The following is a 16,836-nucleotide window of genomic DNA, read 5'->3' as shown; positions in this document are numbered from 1 at the left end:
TCTCTAAAGACTGTGATGCAGAAGGGTTTGGATAGTTTTCCTGTCATTTCCTTTCAGCAAATCTGGTCTCTTTTTAAAAAACAAAACAAAAAAATTTTTTGCCTTATTTCTATCTAATAAGAATATGGTTTTAAAATATATTTTAAAACTTCTGTTTGGTAATTTGTGACTCATAACAATTAAATGGATTCCAACAATTTATGAATGGCTATGCCCATAGATACTGCCTACTTGAAATAGATAAACAGATCCATTCCCAGTTCTTTGTGCACTGCTGTGAGCAAATACTCATTTCTCAGCAGCTGGCAAAAACTCAGAGATTGTCTAATTTTATCAAGTGTTTTACAGTAGAAACATCTAATTGTAAAAGAGCATACCAGTTGTTCAATTGAATTGCACTTGTTAGCTGGTTAAAGTGCTCCTGACTTTCTGCAGAGCCTCTCCTTTCCCTCTTTGTTGTTGAAACTATAAAAATGTAAACAGTAAGAGGCTTGTCTCAAGATTCTGAAGTTGGGGAGATAGTTGGTTCTGGCTGAAGAAAAGTTTGCATCTGGAACTGAAGCCAGTTAGGTAACACAACCATGCCAGTTAACATTCCCCTCACTAGATTCTATCTTCATTGGAAATGTTTTATTCTTTTAAAAAGAATAGTACTTGGACTGGGGCTGAAGCCAAGTTTTGGATGTTACTCCCCAAAAGTTCAGCTGTCCCTCTTTTGCTTATTTAGCTGCCTTTTCATATATCTGTTAAAGGCATGGGTTCTTCAGACCATAAAATTATATACCTATGAATTATAAATACTTAATATGTCTCTGTTAAGGACATAGCACGAAAGAAACAATACCAACTATAAAACGGATTTACACGTAGTCCTAATCTGTGCTTCCAACTCAAAGAAAACTCAGGACTTTGAAGGTCCTTCCTCACTTGGGCTTCTAAAATCCTTCTGACAGTATTTTCCTTCCAGAGACCCTCACTTTAACTCTAGGTAGCTTGCCCCCAAATTCCTCTAACATCCCTGTGAAAAGAATTAGCATTCACTTATGGACTAGTACCTAAGCTTCCATGTACTTTAGGTGAAACCCTCACCCCTCTAAATAGCTAGTTTCTCCTTACCCATCTACCCAAGTATAGATGTTACCCTCTTCTCTCGCTACCCGGATATGATTTCACCCTGAGGGGGTACTAGGAATCCCCCCATTGTGGTTTTACCCCTAACCTTACCCTCCCCTCCAGGCTCTGACTCTTCTGATGACTAATGGCCATGGTGTTTATGCAGGCTGTGGTCACAAAACAGTTCTCAGCTCTAGGTGAGACGGACTAACTGGGTGTGCTTCCTGTTTTCCTGCTGTTTCCTTGAGTCCAAGATACTTAGTGTAGCTCTGGGAAGACCAGGTATCACGACAGCCCTGTTTGTCGCTGTGAAGAATCCTCCATTTCAACCGATGCCACGGACCTAACCACACTGAGTTTCCTGGACCTTGGACCACTTGAGTTCCACAGCGGACACGCCCACAACTCCAGATGTGGATGACTTTCCTCCCATGCTGCCAGCCAAAGTCTTTTCCTCCATCAGCAGCTTCAACAGAGCAGACAGTGTTGTCTTTCTGGTGGCTCTGCGTTAAGCCTTTCTCAGGTTCTGCAGTGCAGATCTTTTAATACCTCACCCTCTGGAGGCACTAGAGATTTGACTTCCTCTACCACTCATTTAACTCCTTCCCCCAAATCATTACCTCTTGCCTGTTCTCTCCTTTTCCATTCTTTCATTTTGTGGATTATCACTTTTTATTTTATTCCTTGTCCTTTAAGAGGAAAGAGGAAAGACAGTATATGTACCTTTAAAAAACAAGACTCTATTGAGGGAAGTCTATGTTCATAACTGTCTCAGAACAACAGTGTTGGAAGCTCTCACCACCGCTCTACTAGAACTACATATAGGGACAGAACTCCTGCTTTAATGCTGAAGCTTATAATAAAAAGGCTCTGTAAGTCCCTGCCTTTAAAACTCCGCTCCCCCCACCTTCCCCACTCCCTACACATGCATTTGCTAATCACTTATGCACTGAACACATCCATGTAAGGAAGTCCATTGCTTCTCTCTTAAAGCTCAGAAGAGCTAAGTAAGGAACTCTACACCCAGTGTTTGTACGGTTCGGAATAGACTCAGTGGCAGTGTCAACGACTTACAAATTCCCCTCCTGGAGGAACTGTTCTTCCACAGACACAGTTGGAGGGGGAGCCCCATCCGGACCACACTGCTATGCCTTCTCTTTACAGAGGGCACTGAAGATGACCTATGACAGGCCTGATCCAGAGATCTGCTGGGCTGTATTCTCCCTCTGGAATTTGCAGAAGGATGAACAAGTTCTCTTTTTCAGAATGTATAGAAAGAGCGCCTACAGGGTACAGGATAGGCTACCTGCAAACTAAACTTACAAGGAAGCAAAAGCTATGGTTAGACAAGGACAGCAAGCCATGACGAGAGGTCAAAGGATGGAGCAGAGTGGCAGCCACACCAAAAAGCCAGGTGGCCAGTGAGACAGGCAGACCAAGTCCAGTTCCTGGTGGTGTGCTAGTTGTAGCCCATCTGTGTCTTTAAACTGTTTGGGGGGCGCCTGAGTGGGTCAAGTCAGTTAAATGTCTGGCCCTTGATTTTGGCTCAGGTCATAATTTCAGGGTCCTATAATCAAGCCCCACATGGGACTCCCTGCTCAGCAGAGAGTCGGCTTGTCTCCTCCTTCCTCTGCCCGCCCCCCCCCCCCGCTCATAAGCATGCGCATGCTTCTCCCTCTCTCTCTCAAATAAATAAATCTTAAAACACACAATTTTTTCTCTGGGAGATGAGTCAGTTGCTTATAACCCAAAGATAAAGTGCCCACTACTAGCTACCTCTGTGTTTAATCGGAATCCCATTTTTGTTCTTAATTTGGATTTCTGTGACTTGAATGGTGAGTTTTACTTTTTAAAAAGGTAAGTTTCAATTGGGAAGGAAAATAGTATTTATACACCAGTGTTCAAACTGTGAGAAAAACTTGAAAAACATAATCCCATGGGAACATACATTAAATGTCTACTGAACAAGAGCCTTCTGGTAGTGGGCATGGGATTTACTTCATGACTTCTTTCTATGTACAGTACAAGGTGTGCACCGCCACCCTACCCTATGCCAGGGTGCACCGCCACCCTACCCATCTCTATCACTCTCTCAGGGCCATTTTAAGATTCTTTTCTGAGCATGCTTCAGTTTGGCCTCAACTGACCTGCCCCGTGGGGATTTTGGTCCACTGGTGGACAGAGTACTGCCAAGTGAGAAATTCTAATCTCTGGATCCCTCCTGATCCTAATATCCAACCTTCTGGTGAAAGAAACAACAAAGCAGAAAGTTCCCAACTACAAATAAGAGAAAGAGTGGAAAAGGCAGAACAGAAGCAATAATGTGCAGCTGGTCACTGAGGTACTCCCAGAGGCAAAACGAACAGTCAAGTTTGTGAAAGGAACTGAGCCTACCACTAATGTCATCCCTTCTGTCACAAGAAAAGTCAAGAGGCATGTGGGGTTCTAGGAGGCACAAACAGAATAAAATTAGCAGGAAAAACAAAGAACCATCATATACTTTACTAACCTTCACACTGCTCTGCCCACTTTTTCATCTATTAGAGAGGCAGGACAGACACCTACCACAGAAGAACTTGGAGAGCAAATTAACCACCTCCAGGCCTCACCATAGTGAGGCCTATCTCGATTTCTCCATCTCCAGCAGGGGAACCATTATCTTCGTGACCAGACGGTGCATCAGAGCAAGAGCTCAGGGCAAATCAGATACAACCAGTGACTGCACATAGCCCAGATTTAGAAAGCAAAAAATAGTTTGGTAATTAGCCTTGGGGATAATCCACCAATATCCTCCAGGAATGTCCTCACTAAAACCAGGCATCACTACTGACGCTTGTAAAAAGGAAAGTTCCAGATTTAGTTTTTCCTTCCAACAAAAGCAAACTGAGCAAGGGTAGGCTCTTAGCCACTCTTCTGCATCAGGCTTCTGATCAGGAAAATAAAACTGCTCAATGTAGGGTCAAGTGTCCAGTCTCTTTAAAAAAAAAAAAAAAAAAAAAAAAAAGTCCAGTCTCTTAGCAAAGTAAAACCTATTGAAAATAAGTTACTACATCCGGTATTTTTTAAAGAAATAAAAGCTGCTTAGCTGAGATTAGTAGAGACTCATAAAGGCAATTTCTTACTCCTTAAGAGAACAAGGACAGAAAGAATCAATTTGCTCAAAATAACCAGATATTCAAAGGCAGAGGGGATTGTAGGAAGACACTCCATGCAGGCAGCAGATGGTTCCCTGACAAGTGCAGAGAGGCCTTCCTGCTCACCTGGAGAGAATCCAGCACTGAATCTGTGTGAATAAAGCCTCATGATAGCTTTGTAGGGCACACGAAGACCTCGTCAAAATAAACCGTGGACTTTTCAATGCATGGGGTCACATTGGAAAAAAAATGCAAAAGTATACTTTTTTTTGTAAAAAAAAAAATTATACACACACACACACACACACACAGAGCTTTTTTTTAATGAGGAAATTCAATGTCTATTGACACTACTTAGGTATCCTTTCATTATCTTACTATCACCAAAAAAGACTCAAGCCTATTTTGCCTAAAATTTCTGGAAAAAAAAAAAAACTAGCTTCCAATAAAGGGTCTAACTTCTCACTTTTAAAACCTGGTTGCTGACCAAAACATTTTGTGAGGCTGGTTTATTTTTGCCTTTCCTTGATCGTCTAACACTTAACTATAAAACGCTGTTGTCTCACAGAGTTTCTTAATAATCTATTCTTAAAATGAGAGGTTTTGTTTTTTTTTTTAATTTTTCCATTTTAATTAGAGTCAGGGGGGATCAGCTTGCAAGCTAAGAATGGTTTTCACATTTTAAAGGACTATTTAAAAAAAAGAATACACAACGGAGACTGCATTGTGGACTACAAAGTTTATGACCTAACCTTTTACCAAAATCATCATCATCTGCCAACTTCTGAGCTAGAGCAACAGTAGCGTGTTCAACACAAACAACTGTTTCTTACTCTGCTTATTTTGAAAACAGCTTCTAAGACTCAGCCAGGCAATATATTGTTCCACCTCCACTTGAAGACCGATCTGGCCAGGAGAACACCCTAAGGGTGACCTCTTTTAAACAGTCTTTACTCTAGACTTCAATTTCACCATCTTTAGGATTCAGAGTTCCTAAACTTAGATGTAGAATTCCATGTTACATTTAGACAAGATTCATGTAGTTCCTGGGCTCTGTTCACTTGTGCAATGCCTGGCATTAATTCACTTTGGAAACCATCTCATGAAATATTCACCAATCGTAGATACTACATGGTAAGTGCGGGTAAGAGGTGGTACAAATCTAGAGAGAAGTGGGTGGTATCAAAGAGCACTACCAGACAGCGGCGGGGGGCAAGACCCAGACACCAAGGTGCCTGGGACCCCACTGTAAAAATTAATCCAAGAATTTCCTAACAGATACTAATGGCGATGAGAAACACAATCTGAGATTTCAGGCTTCATAGTACAGTGCTGGGAAACGTGTTTCAGTTTATTCCTTCAGTATATTCCAACACAACCTATATAGAGAGAGATCTATCTATATATATACTGCAAAAAGAATAGTCTCGTAACATGGTTCCTTTCCTGGACAGTGAAGTAAATTTGGATTCTTTGGCAGTTGGCCAAGTTCAGTGGGCACCACTAAGAACTTGAACTAGGAATGTGCAAAGAAGCCCTATCGTATGCTCCTGCCAGCCTAGGTGCTCTTCATGGGTGCTCTACCACTGTTAAGTTCAGGGCTGGGCTGCCCGCCAGAGGAAAACAATGGTCAGGATATTTTCTTTAAGAGACTTTTTAAAGTTAATTTCTGGGTGTCAGGAATTCTGGGTGGAAGTTTTGGCTATCAAAAACTGTCCTCGGAATTTGAATGACTGTGTATCTCCACCCAAATCTGGGACTGACCCACGATGCCAAGATGCCTCGGGAAACAAGATGAGTCACTGCCTAAGGAACTGGCAGAGGATATGGGAGTGGTTAAATGTTGCATATAAATGCGAAAGCTGGAAAGCAGGGAGACATCTGTGTTCAGGGGCTGAAATAAAAGCTGGGGCCTACATCCACATCAAGTAAATATTTCCACTGCTTAAGAGTCACTGAAATGCAGTGCATGGTTGCTCTGGCCAACTTTCCTCTCCATAAAGGCCTTGGTCTATGACAAATCTCTTTATCTGAACTTTCCATTTTAATTTTACCTCTAAGAGCTCATACTGACCTGGTTACCAACCTACAGTTAAGGTCATTTTCCCTCTGCTTAGATCTTTAACTTACCTCCTCATACACTCCTGGGTGTCCACACAACAGGCTTACCACTGAGGCCCTCTATATATTAATTTCATGTTCTATACGGTAGTTTCATATTTTACAAAAAAGCCCTTAAAGTTTATAATTGAATGAACAGATATTTTGAGAAGGGGTAAAGGAGTAAACATGAGCAGTAGACTAAGGGATATGGAATATGATACATCTGAGAATATATTCTTTACAATTAAAAAAAACAGTTGGGGGTGCCTGGGTGGCTCAGTCAGTTAAGCCTCTGCCTTCAGCTCAGATTATGTTCCCAGAGTCCTGGGAATGAGCCCCACCATCAGACTGCTTCTCTCCCTCCCCCTGCTGCTTCCCCCACTTCTCTGCTGCTCCCCCTGCTTGTGTTCTCTCTCTCTGTGTCAAATCAATAAATAAAATCTTTAGGGCGGGGGGACAGTTGCTAAAAGTCATCACCTGACCTTTACAGTAACTGAGCTAGGGTTCAGATCAAGCAGTCTATCAGCAAAGCAAGGGAACCCTATGAACACTAGAGAGCTGACTGACCTCAACAGCCTCCCAAGGCTCCTATTTCCCCTACTAAAAGGGTGGCAACCATCCCTCTTCTACTTCATGAGGATTATCAGAAAGAGTCAACAAAGTAGTTTAAATGCAAATCATTAATATCAACATTAGTCTTAATGTTGACTCTAACGGACTTAAGGACTCTCTCTCCTTAAGGACTTAAAGACTTAAAGGACTCTCTCTTTAAGGACTTAAAGATACACACAGGTGAGGGAGCAAAACACAGAAGTGGCACTGACAAGGTCTGGCTGAGGGCATATAAAACATGTTCAAACACTGAAAAGCCATCAGTGTTGTCAAAGACTTCGGGTTTGGGGAAGATTTCTCAGGATACTAATGGCTCTAGCCTTCATCTCCTCCAGACTCCATGCCCTATTTAAGAGGAAAATATACGGTGGCTCCCTTTAGAAAGAATGCTAACTTTTCCTAATGGGATATATGAACAGCGCATATTGGAATAGTATTTCTTGTTTCTCCATTTAAATAACCACATTCCCCATGGCACACTTTCAGAAACATTTGGGTGTGTATTTTAAAATGGAAGCCCCCAATTCTGTTAATTGGTACCCTGTTGCTTCCTTGCAAAATTAAATTAACCTAAGACAAAAGACTGACGTTTCCAGTAATGGTGAAGAAGCCAAAAATTAGCTCAGTTGTAATGGTTTTGAAATCATGGGTTTGCATTTTGTACAGCACACACATCTGTAATTTTTACATTCTTTAGACTTTTCAAATTTGGTTTTTCAAATGAAAGCAGGATTCTGGTAAAAACTGATTTTTAAAAATCTCCAAGTGAGACCAAACTAACTCCCAACAGTCTATTCTATTACATATTCTAGACCTATAATGTAAGCATTAAATACTAGAGCACAGAATGTGACCAAGGAGAGTGGGAAAAAAAGAGCAAAGAGCAAATTCACACAGAACATAACCACATAAAAATCCACTAACAAAGTTAAGACAAAAATTGTAGCTGATCATTTAGGGTAGAGATGTCCCCTCTTTCCCAACAAATTTTGATAATTTTATAGAGAAAGACTCACAGGGATCGGAGAGTATATGACCTAAAGCCTATCTTCCTTAAGTGACACTGGATAAACACTCATCTCTAGAGATGCAAAATGTGGATGCAAATATGTTTTCCCTCTTCACTGTCCCCTTTGTATGCTGCAAGTGCTGACTGGCAGACTGCTGTCCGGGTTAGCAGACACAACTGAACCTCCCAACCAGAAAGATGCTAAGCTCCCTGAGCAGCAACTACTTCTTCCAGAAACTGAAACCTTTCTAGACCCATGGAAAGCAGTCAATCAAGTATTTCAGAAAGTGGAAGGAAGACAAAACCTACTCAAGGAGTAACAACCACTGCCTTCACAGTCCACAAATTTGGAAGCTCCACCCCTGCCTTCACAGTCCACAAATTTGGAAGCTCCACCCCTAAACCCAGCAACCCCCGCACAGGGCAGGGGCCCCCTGAGCTCCTAAGGTCAGGGCTCCCAATTAGGGTCAGGTCATTGCCCAGCACAGCCACCTTGGCCCAGTTCTTCAGAGCAGGGACCTGCGGTGATGACAGAGAAGCTGCTGGTATGTTGCAGAAAATATGTCCCAAAGTAAGGGCCCACATCCACTGACTCTGAGCACCAGGATAGCAGACTTGATTAGGTTTCTCCCACCGGAAGGAAGCACCACCTTCATCCGGAAAGACCCTGTACGGTCCTGAAAGTTCCCGATTCACCACCCATACAGCGAGTGTGCCTGTCTGCCGCCTCTACACCCAGTAGTGACTGGCTGCGACAGAAGCACGGGAGGCCCCTCTCCGAACCACACAAGCCAAGCTCCGGAGGATGCCGCACGGAGCTGGCCGAACGGAAGGGGACCCTGAGGCGGAACACATGAGCGCGCAACCCACCGGACACCAACGCAGAGTACTTACTGCCACGAAGAGCATGCAGTACATGGAGAATGAAGAGTGGCCCGAGTAAAAAGACAACCTAGGAGAGAAAGAAGACAAAGGTCAATTTACTTTCCTAGGCGGGCACAATCATCTTGCTGTCCTAAATCTTACTGTGGTGGAGCAGACACCTGGCCCCCTCACCCTGGCCAATTACAGGAGTGGGGAGGGGTGCCCTAGTACTGAGACTTCCAGCAGGGAAAAACCCGACACGAACATTTCTGAAGTAATACTCCACAAGCCACAACTGGTATATAAATGGTCTGGCTTCAGGACACGTACACTTAAAGGACCATGACTTAAGTTTTATTTTCTACCTGAAGGGTTTGCCCCTGAGTGCTAGTAATACCTGCTTTAGAATACTCGGAAGTTAACTACTTCTTCAAAAAGAAAATAAATTAAAAAAAAAATTAGAAGTGGTATTTTAGCCCTTTTAACAGGCACACCTCTCACCTCAGAATTCCCACCAGATGAAAATGCTTGTTTGACATTTATTTTCAAACTGTGTGCTGTTCGTGTACCAGATGAATCTACACTTTCCAACATTATATTCTATCAACATGTGAGTATCGTCTTCCCACCCAAAGTGACAGAATGCTTGCAAAACTTAATTTTATGGCCCCTTTTGGAAAAGGGAGAAGCTTACTAGCATCCATGATCTAGGTTCTGCTTATGGAGCGCTGGCCATGGGAACTAAAAAGGCAAGTACATTCGGTCCAGTAAAAGTAACTCCATGCAAAGGATGCATCAAGCAAATAATGAGAATGCTTCTCCTGCCTATGAATATGAACATAACTCAGAAGGGCAGGCTTCAAAGTATCTTACTTATTACACCCTGTTTGATTGGAAAGGAATTTGGTTGCCTGGATTCAGAGAGGTGAAATTAAAACACAGATCAGAAAGTCATCTGTGTTATGTTTGGCAACTGAGGGAAGGTGGGAGTGGAGATTTTCTTAAGCATGTACCGATGATGATCTAGCAAGAATTATGATAGTCTTTTTCATAATCAGATACATAGCTAAGAAAATGAATATTTTCAACTTCTAGTACCAACTAGGAATTACCTAATTAAACCTGATAATTACCATGGATTTAATCTATATGAAACAAGAAAAATAAATCACTTTTAGCCTCACCAACTGTTTGGCTGTAGAGAATAGATTAGTAGAAGTCCTTACTTTAAATTAGATAATTAGAGCAGAGTTCTATACATTTTATATTTCAGTAAGTTATACTGAAGAACCTACAAGTTAACAAAAGCCAATTTCAAGAACTGGCAAATCCCATCAAGCCAGCATGACCACGATCAGAGAAATGTTCTCAAAGCCAAGCAAGTTCAGAGTTTCACTAAGACTTCATCTTCAGAGTATTCACTGTACACTATGCCACAAAACTGTAAATTCCAAACCTACGTTAATAGTTTTAAACAGTTCTGATTCAGTCACAGGGAGATTTCATTAGTTGAAAACAAAACGGTTTCAATTTTTTATTCCGAATACATAAGGAGGTATTTTATTCAGTATAGAACCAGTCAAGGAATAACCTCTGACTTAAACAAACAGGGATTAAAACACATAAAATAAGAGCTCTAGGGCAGGGGGGGTGCCTGGGTGGCTCAGTGGGTTAAAGCCTCTGCCTTAGGCTCAGGTCATGACCCCAGGGTCCTGGGATCGAGCCCCGAATCTGGGCTCTCTGCTCAGCAGGGAGCCTGCTTCCTCCTCCTCCTCTCTCTCTCTCTGCCTACTTGTGATCTCTGCCTGTCAAATAAATAAATAAAACCTTTAAAAAAGAGAGAGAGAGAGAGCTCTGGGGCACCTGGGTGGCTCAGTCATTAAGCATCTGCCTTCAGCTCAGGTCATTAGCCCAGGGTTCTAGGATCCAAGCCCCGGAGTCGGAGTCAGGCTCTCTGCTCAGCGGGGAGCCTGCTTCCCTTCCTCTCTTTCTGCCTGCCTCTCTGCCTGCTTGTGATCTCTGTCTGTCAAATAAATAAATAAAATCTTAAAAAAAAAAAAAGTTGGTGGGAGAACTCTATTTGACCTCTTTACTCACTGTAGGTGATCAAACAATCATGGTAGAATGGACTTTTACCAACTATTAAAACAGAATAAGACACCAAAATACAAATTCAGGTTATTTTCATATTCCATACACATCTCTTTATTGGGATCTCTAGGAGATATAGCTCTTTATTATGTCTTAAACTCACAAATGAACAAATAATTTTATGAGTAATTGAATAAAAATCCCCAAAGTAGGGGTGCCTGGCTGGCTCAGTCAGTGGGCTTAAAATCCTTAAAAAATAGTAATAATAAAAATAGGGACGCCTGGGTGGCTCAGTTGGTTGGACGACTGCCTTTGGCTCAGGTCATGATCCCGGAGTCCCGGGATGGAGTCCCGCATCGGGCTCCCAGCTCCACAGGGAGTCTGCTTCTCTCTCTGCTCTTCTCCTCACTCATGCTCTCTCTCATTGTCTGTCTCTCAAATAAATAAAATCTTTAAAAAAATAATAAAAATAATAAAAATAATAATAAAAATAATAAAATAAAATACAATTCCAGACTGTTTTTTTTTTTTTAATTTTATTTATTCATCAGAGAGAGAGAGGGGGAGAGAGCAAGCACAGGCAGACAGAATGGCAGGCAGAGGCAGAGGGAGAAGCAGGCTCCCTGCCGAGCAAGGAGCCTGATGTGGGACTCGATCCCAGGACGCTGGGATCATGACCTGAGCCGAAGGCAGCTGCTTAACCAACTGAGCCACCCAGGCGTCCCACCAGACTGTTTTCATCACAGTAACCTCACTGAAGTGTTTACGATTTGGGCCCCGGCCTCGGAACGTCACCCCGTTCTTAGATGTAGATAGACAGGTAAACAATTTGAGCTAGCTTTCCATTCAAAGCTTAAGGCAGTCTCTCCAGAAAGAATATTTACAGAGTTAAAATATATTCAGAAAGACAGCTATGTGACTAACGCAGACATGGCCTATTACACTGAGCAAGTAGGCAAGTCTGACAATGTAACTTACTATGGAGAGCATTCTTTTCCAAATGGCAAATTTAAGATTTTTGTTTTCTTTTGTTAGCCAGGACAGCCCTTTCTCCTGGGAGAGCTACTTAGCCTGCACCCTAATATCATAGCCTTCGCGAGTGTTTACAGCCATCCACTCCCCATAGGGCCCATGAGTTCCCACTCAACCCATCATTCTTCCATCTCTGTTTTCCAACATCTACATAAATATTCAGCCTTATAAACTGCAAAGACAGCCAAATCTAACCCTTATCAGTCATCAGACGCAAGCAACTCACATAAAGTGTTTAATTTTTTAAATGGCATTTTGGAGCTCATGGGGAGGTTAAATCACAACCTCCTAAAATTCTCACTGCTCTTCCCAGCCCTCTGATTTTCTTTCTTCCTCCCAACTCACCAGAGTTAAAACGCACAGAAGAGTTATCCCTTTAGCTATTCTTTTAGTTTAAAAGATCTACTTTGCATTCATTCTTGAATGATGGTTTTCCTTAATACAGAATTGTAGGATAAATTTTTTTCTCGTCACTTTTTTGACTTCTACATTTGCTATTAAAATAGAATCTAGTTGTCTGCCATTCCTTTCTAGGTTACCTGTCCTTTTTTGTACTTACCCTCCCCTCCACCATCAAGGTCAATATTCTCATCTCAATGATCATGTATCCAGTAGGAATGTCTTTTTATTTATCAATTTAGTATTCATTGGCTTCCCATTTATATACTTCGCCACTTTTGAACAGGTCTCAGCCATCATAACTTTGTTTTTTTGTTGTTTTGTTTATAAATTTGTTCTGTATCTTCCATCCTTTCTTTTTCTGAGATTGCTTCAACACGTTTGACATTTTCATCCTATCCTCTCCTATCTCTTAACCATTTTTTTTGTACTTTCAATCTTTGCCTATCTTCCATTTCAGCTCTCACTTTTGCTGTGTCTAAAGTACTTTATCAGTCTACTTTTTAATTTAAATATGTATGTATCATTTATTAAAGATCTCTTTGGTCCTTTTTTCAAACTATGGTCAATTTTGATCCTGTTTATCCTTCATCATATTCTCAGTCTCTGATTTATTTCTACACAGTAGATATACTGATTTTATATTCTATATGGTAATTCTACTATCTGCAACCTTTGAGAGCTTATGTAGTTTGTTGTATCTCCTGACTCTCACTTAGGGGAACTTGTTTCTATGTATGTTCCTTCACAGGACAATATGAACTCATGTCCTTGATACTCCATCTGTGGGGAATCTTGGAGGCCTTGGTTTAAAAAGAGTTTGTCCAGCAAAGGGGCGCCTGGGTGGCTCAGTGGGTTGGGCCTCTGCCTTCGGCTCAGGTCATGGTCTCAAGGTCCTGGGATCAGGCCCCACATCGGGCTCTCTGCTCAGCAGGGAGCCTGCTTCCTCCTCTCTCTCTGCCTGCCTCTCTACCTACTTGTGATCTCAGTCTGCCAAATAAATAAATAAAATCTTTAAAAAATAAATAAATAAACAAAAAGAGGTCTTCCAGCAAAGATGTGTGTTCTCTCCTGCTGGGTTCAGTAGCAATCCATTAAAAAAAAAAATTTTTTTTTAAAGCCCCACATATATAGTATGTATTCTGGCACCAGAACAATGTTGACTATGGTCCTGTAGTTAAGAACTCTTTCTGACAGCAGTCTCCTCCCCCGCCAGGAAGATGTGCCCTTTGGGAGTCCTTAAATTATCCTTGGGTCTCCCCTCTGTCTACCCTGCACTAGCCTCATGTTCAGAGTCCCATCAAAACTGAGGCTCTAGGCTACCAAGAATTGGCACATACCTTCAGGTACACATCAGATCAACAGCATTAACGAATTCCAACATCATGAAAATTCCTTTACTCTCTGGTCAGCTTGGCTATTTATTTATAAAGATTTATTTATATGTGTTTATATATATTTAAATGTGTTTATATATATAATACCAACATGTGCATACGTGTGTGTGTAATGTATTACCTAGCACATGCAACTCTATCAGTGTTTCTAATCCTCCATATTGCCAGAAATAGAGGCAGTCTTTTTTTTTTTTTTAAGATTTTATTTATTTATTTGACACACAGAGAAAGATCACAAGTAGGCAGAGAGGCAGGCAGAGAGAGAGGAGGAAGCAGGCTCCTTGCTGAACAGAGAGCCTGACGAGGGACTCCATCCCAGGACCCTAAGATCATGACCAGAGCTGAAGGCAGAGGCTTTAACCCACTGAGCCACCCAAGCACCCTGAGGTAGTCTTTTTTAAAACAAGAATTTGGACAAGGCGTACCTGGGTGGCTCAGTAGATTAAGGATCTGCCTTCAGTTCAGGTCATGATCCTGAGGTCCTGGGATTGAGCCCCACGTGGGGGCTCCCTGCTCAGTGGTGGCCTGCGTCTCCCTCTGCCCGTCCCCCTGCTCATGTTTGCAGTCTCTTTCTCTCAAAATCTTAAAAAAAAAAAAAAATTAGGACTAATAAAATGTTATCTCAAATCAAATGCTTTACTAGGAGACATAGTCTGGCAAAAAAATAGTTTGTTTTCATTTTAAAGTGGTCAGTGTTCACAATGTTTCTAATTCTTACTTTCCCACCAGTTCACTGGGTATGGCAAAGTTGACTCTGGGGCAATTCAGAACTTCCTTCCTTTCCTTAAAGATCATCCTGAAACCGATTCCTAAATTATTTTAAGGCAGAAAAGCTGTCATAAGACAACGGTTCTAAGCTACTGAGCCCCTTTTATGCACAGGTATCTAATCCCCAGTACTTCCACTCTTCCCAGAAATCCCCATGGTGGGGGCTGTTGATCCTATTTTAGACAGAGACCCTGACCCTCCCACAGGTTCACTCACTGGCTCCCAAGTCCCATCGCTTTGAGGATCAAATCCAAGTCCTCCCAGCTTTTTCCCAGAGGGCCAGGATCCCCCACTCAGGTGCAGGGCCAGGAGACCCAGCAGCAGAACGCCGGCATCTCCCAGCAAGGAGCCTCCGTGAGAAAGAACAGGAGGCACGATTCACACACGGCACCATGTGTGAAGTCAGTACACGAAGAACTTAGATCATCTGTGAAAAGGCAAATGTCAATATGCAGATAAGCATTTTAAGAGAATATTCATTTCTCCTTTGTACACTCTAAAGGCCAAAACAAAAGGAAGTAAAACTGCAACATGAAGCCTTTTCTCCAAATGTTATTTCCTGATTAGAAAGTTTACACAACAGCAAATTAACCTGAAGGACAGGGTAAATAAAACTCCCTTCTGTGGTAACCTTTAAACATAGAATGACCCTATGAGAAAGTTATAACAAATGTCCCCAACAAATGCACAAAGGAATAATTTCCCAAGTATTTGTCCCACTTTGTTTCAAAAGGATTTTTACAACCAATAGCTGTGCAAAATGCTCAGGCAATGAGCTGTCAGGCTATTATCTTTAAAAATTTCACATCTAATATACCGGGGAAGTCAAGTAGGTAGTGAATGGGGAAAATGGGTAGTTCCACAACGCACTGATAGGAGTGCATACTCTTCAAAGGAGATCTGACAGTATCTATCTATATATAAACCCACAGTATTTTCTGACCCAGTAGTTCCACTTGAAGACATCTATCCTAGAGAAACACACACAAGCACAAAGATGTTTGAAGTAACACAGCCAGCAACTTGAAGATGATGGTTTTCTCACTCTTCTTCTGAATACCGTAAATTAATTAAAATCTATTAAATAACTATGTGAAGTGACAACAAAATCTACAGGAAATATTTTATTTTAAATAAAATAAATATTTTAAAATATGTCACTTATTTAAACCACATAAAAGCATACAACTTCACACTTAGTGTAAAATACACAGAAAGCAACTGATAGGACAAACTGTTAATAGTCACTCTGGGGAAAGGTATCAAATGAGGGTTAAAAAATAATCTTTCAGGGGTGCCTGGGTGGCTCAGTGCATTAAGCCTCTGCCTTTGGCTCAGATCATGATCTCAGGGTCCTGAGATCAAGCCCCGCATCAGTCTCTCTGCTCAGCAGAGAGCCTGCTTCTCCTCTCTCTGCCTGCCTCTCTGCCTATTTGTGATCTGTCAAATAAATGAATAAAAACCTTTTTAAAAAAATCTGTCACATTTTACAGTGATAATATTGCAAACATAACATGTCATTACTGGGATTTTATATATTTTTATATAAATATTTAAAAATATTTAAAAATATAAAAAATGATAGTCAAATTCTCTGATATGCCTGCTACAAATTTCCTACAAACCCTCTCTCCACTAAACCCACACGCACACATGCACCTGAATTCCTTCCTGAACAACACTTGCGTTCAGAGCTGCCCGGCAGCCAGCCCTCAGGACCCACGTGCAGCTCCCTGCCTACAGATTCATGTCCAGAGCCCCACTGGGTCTCAACCCCGGGAAGCTTGTTCTTACATCTCTCAATGAAACGTTCTGACATTCGTGTATTTTTAAATATCATATGTCGTGTTTCCACAAAAATATATGCACTTAATTTCACACCACTGAAATTCAGCATATTAACTATTGATTATTACAAGTAACAAAGCAGTAAACAAGTGATTTTGACATATGTGTTTGGAGAGGAGAAAGATCAGATTTCTAGAGATGTGTAGATACACAGGAACCACGGGGTATCTTTTCTCCCGAAGAGTACAGAGATAAAGATGAAGATGATAAATGGCAAAAGAATGTAAGATGATCCCAAACAAAATTAAGTAAAATACAACAAAAATAATGTAAATTCATCTTATTTGCTTGAACCAGAGACTGAGAGATTAGTTCACTAGCAACAAAAATCCTGTCATATATTCCTTAAATTATTTTTAGAAAGATTTTACTAGGTTTCCATTTAAAGCTACACTATTTATATGGAGTCGATTAGCTACTTCACGTATAAAAGTGACATGCCTAACTAAAATAAAACAGATCTGAT

General features: G+C 41.3%; 1 protein-coding gene across 2 annotated transcripts in view; it reads right to left on the bottom strand.

The window, feature by feature from the left end:
* Window positions 1-16,836, bottom strand: part of PLPP1 (phospholipid phosphatase 1) — a 92,007-nt gene that overhangs the window by 1,858 nt on the left and 73,313 nt on the right. For both annotated transcript variants that reach the window (XM_004744654.3, XM_004744653.3), the window contains exon 4: window positions 8,866-8,923. In XM_004744654.3, coding sequence (XP_004744711.1) covers window positions 8,866-8,923 — 58 coding nt within the window. The remainder of the gene's footprint in view (window positions 1-8,865; window positions 8,924-16,836) is intronic.

The sequence above is a fragment of the Mustela putorius genome, unplaced genomic scaffold, assembly GCF_011764305.1.
Source record: "Mustela putorius furo isolate JIRA1106 unplaced genomic scaffold, ASM1176430v1.1 tig00000145_pilon_pilon_pilon, whole genome shotgun sequence".
NCBI lineage: Eukaryota > Metazoa > Chordata > Mammalia > Carnivora > Mustelidae > Mustela > Mustela putorius.
Note: the sequence above shows the minus strand (reverse complement) of the source record. Positions and strands in the feature narration are given on the sequence as shown.